The sequence below is a fragment of the Mus pahari genome, chromosome 7 (genome assembly GCF_900095145.1).
Source record: "Mus pahari chromosome 7, PAHARI_EIJ_v1.1, whole genome shotgun sequence".
Lineage (NCBI taxonomy): Eukaryota > Metazoa > Chordata > Mammalia > Rodentia > Muridae > Mus > Mus pahari.
Window position 1 is genome coordinate 76,620,851 of NC_034596.1, and position 5,677 is coordinate 76,626,527.

At 42.1% G+C, this 5,677-nt stretch overlaps 2 protein-coding genes across 3 annotated transcripts; one reads left to right on the plus strand and one right to left on the minus strand.

Moving 5' to 3' along the window:
• Positions 1-864: 864 nt before the first annotated feature.
• LOC110324888 (disintegrin and metalloproteinase domain-containing protein 20-like) lies at positions 865-3,385 on the minus strand. Its single transcript, XM_021202617.2, has one exon. The coding sequence runs from the start codon at positions 3,243-3,245 to the stop codon at positions 1,008-1,010; it is 2,238 nt and encodes a 745-aa protein (XP_021058276.1). The 5' UTR covers positions 3,246-3,385; the 3' UTR covers positions 865-1,007.
• A 1,447-nt stretch (positions 3,386-4,832) lies between these two features.
• On the plus strand, positions 4,833-5,186 carry LOC110324907 (60S acidic ribosomal protein P1-like). Of its 2 annotated transcripts, XM_021202634.1 has the most exons (2): positions 4,833-4,895; positions 4,977-5,186. In XM_021202634.1, exons 1-2 carry the CDS (start codon positions 4,833-4,835, stop codon positions 5,172-5,174), a joined length of 261 nt encoding a protein of 86 aa, XP_021058293.1. In that variant the 3' UTR covers positions 5,175-5,186. The 2 variants fall into 2 exon arrangements, with proteins under 2 accessions (XP_021058293.1, XP_021058292.1); XM_021202633.1 differs by having other exon boundaries at positions 4,833-5,186.
• The last annotated feature ends 491 nt before the right edge of the window (positions 5,187-5,677 follow it).

Here is a 5,677-nt window from a genome sequence, read left to right on the forward strand (position 1 = left end):
CTATGTTTAGGTGTGGACCTTGTATTTCTGATCTTTCCAAGACTTTTACCATGAAAGGGTATTGAATTTTGATAAGTGGATAAAAGCCCAAAACCTAGGAATACCCAAGATACAATTCACAGACCACATGAAATTCAAGAAGTGTGGATGTTTCAGTCCTTCTTAGAATGTGTAACAAAAACTTATGGGAGCAAATACAGAGACAAAGTGTGGAGCAGAGACTGAAGGAAAGAGCAGAGACTGAAGGAAAGGCCATCCAGAGACANCCCCACCTGGGGATCCATCCCATATAGAGTCACCAAACCCAGACACTATTGTAGATGCCAAGAAGTGCATGTTGAGAGGAGCTTGATATAGCTGTCTCCTGAGAGGTTCTACCAGAGCCTGACATATACAGAGGTGGATGCTTGAAGCTAACCATTGAACTTATCACAGAGTCCCCAATGGAGGAGTTAGAGGAAGGACTGAAGGAGCTGAAGGGGTTTGAAACCCCATAGGGAGAACAATATCAACCAATGAGAGCTCCCAGGGTCTAACCTATTAACCAAGGAGTACACATGGAGGAACCCATTGCTCCAGCCATATATGTAGCAGAGGATGGCCTTTTCAATGGGAGAATAGATCCTTGGTTCTGTAAAGGCTTGATGCCCCAGTGTATCAGAATTCAAGGGCAGAGAGGCAGGAGTGGGTGGGTGGATGAGAGCACATCCTCATAGAAGCAGGAAGATGGGAGATGGGATAGGGAGTTTCTAGGGGGGAAATCGGGAAAGGGGATAACATTTGAAATGTAAATAAATAAAATATCCAATAAAAAAGAAAACCAAAAAGAAAAAAACCCATAGAAACACAATGCTAATTCCTCAGTGGTTTTATTTCAAGATGAAAATCTACAATTACCAATGGTTATACATCATCGACAATTTCTTGTGGCAATTGACAAGGATTTTGTCCATTGTGTGGCTTCAAATAGTTTGGTATGAAGTCAACTATCTGTTAACAGCAGGATGTTACTCCTCTTCTTTAGCTGCTGAAACAAATATTGCTTTAAAAACTGCCCCCAAAAGAATTGAAGCCAAGATAAGAATCACGCGAATACCTAAAATGACTATTAGCCTGTTGGCACTCACATGTATTTCAGCTTGATGTGTTTTCTGAGTGGTAGGTGGAGGGCCACTATTTGTACTACCACCTTCTCCTATTTCTAAACAATGGGGTGGCTGCCATCCTTGAATACAGTGACAATTGCCTTTGTTGTTGCACACCCCTCTGGAGTTGCACATAGTAATGTTGCAATTAAAATTCAAAGTTTGATGAGCAACACATCTTTGAGCTTTACAGTATTTGCCAGGACCACAGGTTGCACCATCCACTACAAGCCCCATTTCTGGAAGTTCTGTCCCATGGTGTATATCATACCCAAAGCACTGTTCTTCTTTAACATCTTGAACCTTTAGGTGATAAAAGGTCGTGTGCTCACCTCCACCAGGAATACGACTGACACCATCACAGTGGATCATTCCACAAAAAACATCCTCCTTTTGACATGGGACAGGTTTGCTTCCTCCTCGTATGATTCTAATACCACAGTTTCCAAATCGGTCACCTTTGACATTTAATTCGTTATAGCATGCTGGTGAACCATCCTTTACTTGGTATCCAAAAAGAGCTTGACACTGCAAATGACGGTCACTACAGTTTCCTGCTATGCAAACTGCCAGTGGAGAACAAGGAGTTCCGTCCATGATGTAAAAATTTCCTGGGCAATGCGCTGAGACTCCATTACAGTACTCTGGAAGATCACAAATACCATTTTTGTCTCTGCATATTGTTCCAGTGCGTGCAAACTTACAAGATAGACAGCAACCTCCTGCAGCACAAGAGCTGCCCGGAGTAAAGTCACAATTGACTTCACAACACTTATCAGTGGTACAGTCTTTCATAGAACCACAGTCACATTTCTCACTGGCCTCCACTCTCTTATTTCCACAGCGAGGAACTTCATAGGTTTTTTGTTCATATGTGTGATGCTCTAAACTCAAGCAAGGGTCCCAGCCATGGATCCTCTTATGTAGCTCAGTATGGGAACAATTGCTAATCATATCTTGAAGAGTAGGATATTCATCCATGAGACAACTGCTCCTTCTGAAACAAACACAGCCCGGTGTATCATGTTTTACATTCAGAAGGTGACCCAGTGCATGTGCCAGGAGAGATCCAGCCAGAAATATATGTTTTTTTCCTATATATGTATATAATACTCCCCAGTTGTGGCTGCACATTCCATTCTGAAAGCCTGCATAATCTAGATTTCCAAGTTTTTCTACATGGAGAAGAGCTACAGTGACATACTCAAAGTTCTTAAATTTTTTACCTATCCATCCGCCAAATAGTTCTAGAAATGTCCAAAAAGTTTTAGGAGTTGAGGAAAGCACGTACTCATATTCCTCCATAAAATATACAGCACTTGCATACACAGTCAGTCCACTGACTTTATAAATGCTATCTGAAATGCTGTTCATAATCATTAATAACTCAAGTGAGGCGGTTCTATTGCTCCCAGTTTGTTTGAATAATTTATAAGTCACCAGGTACACTATTCCTATTCTCTTCAAATGGTAACGCCACAGATATACAGGGGCTGCTCTGGGACTTCCAGCAAGCTTAGTCTCTTCAGGGGGGTCACCTACCTTTGCCATAATCTCATCATTTCTACACTTTTTAGACTTACGTGACCTTTCATCCGCCACAAGCAGAGAAATTACGTGCTCAAATTTGGAAGAAGATGCCAAAGGTTTGATTTCATAAGTGAAGTCATCCACCTGTATCATGCCTTTCAGACCTCCAGTGCAAGTATCTAATGTAGCTTGGGACCCAGGGACTCCTTCCAGGTAGCTGTAGAAGTAACAATCCCGAGGGACAAATGGGTAATCCTCCTGCTGGGCTCCTTGGTCATTAGAGGTATATACAGGAAAATTTTGAGGAATCATGTTTTTCTTGAGTTTCATGTGGACCACATGTCTTTGTCCCCTAAAGCGCATGCTATAGGTGATGTGCCCTGACATATCACTTTTGCCCATTCTCTGGGGAACCTTCCTGGGGATGACAACTTCAGAGGTAGAAAAGCGCCATTTGGGTGGGCCACGGGAACAGCAGGCAGGAGACAACAGTGCCCAGAGCACAGAAAGCCAGAGAGCACCTCTCAGGAGGGCCAAAGTCCAGGTAGATGGTCTGAGGAAGGGAGCCATGGACCAAACCAAATCTGGTCCACTGGGTGACAGACATCAGAGCATGAGGAGAGCAGAGTGAGGCAAGAGGTTTACAACCTCTGCTAAGTAAAGGGAGAGAGGCTGTTACATAACAATGCTGTGCTCATCTAAGCATTGTGTGCTCAGTGATCTGGAGACCCTATGGCAGAAGCCCCAGGGAAGAGCAAAAAGTGGGTGACACTTGGAGAAATAAGTATATATTTGAGTTAATACAGCTCATATCTGACTGTGAAAACATAAGTGGGAAAAAGAAATTTTGAATTTTAGAACAAAGTATGTGTATGTATGATTACATATATCTTACACTATAATATATTATATAACATATAATATATCTTATAACATATCACAAAAATTTCACATATTATATATATTAGTATAAATCTTATATTGTATAAGAAAGCATTGACCATTTAATTACGTCCAAAAACAAACATTAGGAAGTCATAGATGCTCCCCTATCAGGGATCTTGTGAGAATTATAGTTTATAGAAGTAACGGCATTTTTTTTTTAAAGAATTATTTATTTTATGTATGTGAGTACACTGTAGCAGTCTTCAGCCACACCAGAGGAGGATATCAGATCCCATTACAGATGGTTGTGAGCTATCATGTGGTTGCTGGGAATTGAACTCAGAATCTCTGGAAGAACAGTCAATGCCCTCAAACCTGAGCCATCTCTCCAGCCTAGACTTTGGGCATTTTTTTTAAAAAAAATATTACTACACTTTTGCTAATACATTTTTCTGAATTTTTGGTTTATCCTACATGTGTACATGTTTCCTTATGGATTTTCATTTGTGTTTTTGTATTCTGGTTTATTTGTTTGCCTGTTTGTCTGTTTGTCTTAAGAAAGGAAAGGCACAGAGCTAGGTGGGTGGAGAAGTATGGAGGATCAGTGCTGAGGTCCAGCTCAGCATTCAGGTACTGAGGAAGGCAGCAAGGCCGGCATCAGCAGGAGCCAAATGCTTTTGACTTCTGGCAAATTAATTCTCTCCTGCTAGTCTGAAACCAGATGATGACTTCTGGAAATTTAATTGTCCCTTGTCATTTGGGGCCAAAAGAGGATGGCTTCTAGAAATTAACTCCTGCTGATAGCAGCAGGGAAATTAAGAAAACTTAGTTTCTTAGTTTCTTTTCTCTTTGACTCAAGGGCCTTTCACTAGCCCGGTGTGAAACTCGGAGTTCATTAATTCATGAGCCAGAGAGAATAGAAAACAAAGTCAGGTACATACACACAGAGACATATGTACACTGGATGAAGCAGAAAAAGTCTACACTACCATTTTCTTGTCTTTCTTAGGTTTTATACCTTCTCCACAAATAGATCACATTGTTTTCTAAGCACCTTTACATTCCATAAGTTTAAACTTAGAGTTCATGTCATAGATCAATAAGGTTTAAAGAGCTCCAGAAGAATTGTTTACATATCTGTCTATTAAGAGTAGTACCTAGCCTTCCGTCAGCTGCCGCCAAGGTGCTCGGACCTTCCGAGGAAGCTAAGGCTGCGTTGGGGTGAGGCCCTCACTTCATCCTGCGACTAGCACTGTGCCAGAAGTTCACAACATGGCTTCTGTCTCCAAGCTCGCCTGCATCTACTCTGCCCTCATCCTGCACTACGAGGTGACAGTCACGGAGGATAAGATCAATGCCCTCATTAAAGCAGCTGGTGTCAATGTTGAACCTTTCTGGCCTGGCTTGTTTGCAAAGGTTCTGGCCAATGTCAACATTGGTAGCGTCATCTGCAATGTAGGGGCTGGTAGGCCCACTCCAGCAGCTGGAGCTGCACCTGCTGGTGGGCCTGCTCCGTCCACTGCTGCTGACCCAGCTGAGGAGAAGAAAGTTGAAGCAAAGAAGGAAGAGTCCGAGGAGTCAGAAGATGACATGGGCTTTGGTCTTTTTGACTAAACTGCTTTTGTTAACTTGTTCAATAAAGAGCTGAACCTCTTTTAAAAAAACAAAAAACAAAAAACAAAACATACCTAACTAAACATCCACTATCTATTTTCTGGCTCAAGAAGTTCATTATAAATTTAAAACAATAGTTTTTTTAAATTAGATATTTTCTTTATTTACATTTCAAATGTTATCCCCTTTCCTAGTTTCCCCTCCGAAAATCCCCTATCCCCTCCCCCCTCCCCCCTGCTCACCAACCCACCCACTCCCACTTCCTGGCCTTGGCATTCCCCTGTACTGGGGCACAGAACCTTCACAGGACCAAGGGCCTCTCCTCCCATTGATGACTGACTAGATCATTCTCTGCTACATATGCAGCTAGAGCCCTAAGTCCCATCATGTGTTTTCTTTGATTGGTGGTCTAGTCCCAGGGATCTCTAGTGGGTACTGGTTAGTTCATATTGTTGTTCCTCCTAGGGGGCTGAAAACCCCTTAAGCTCCCTGAGTACTTTCTT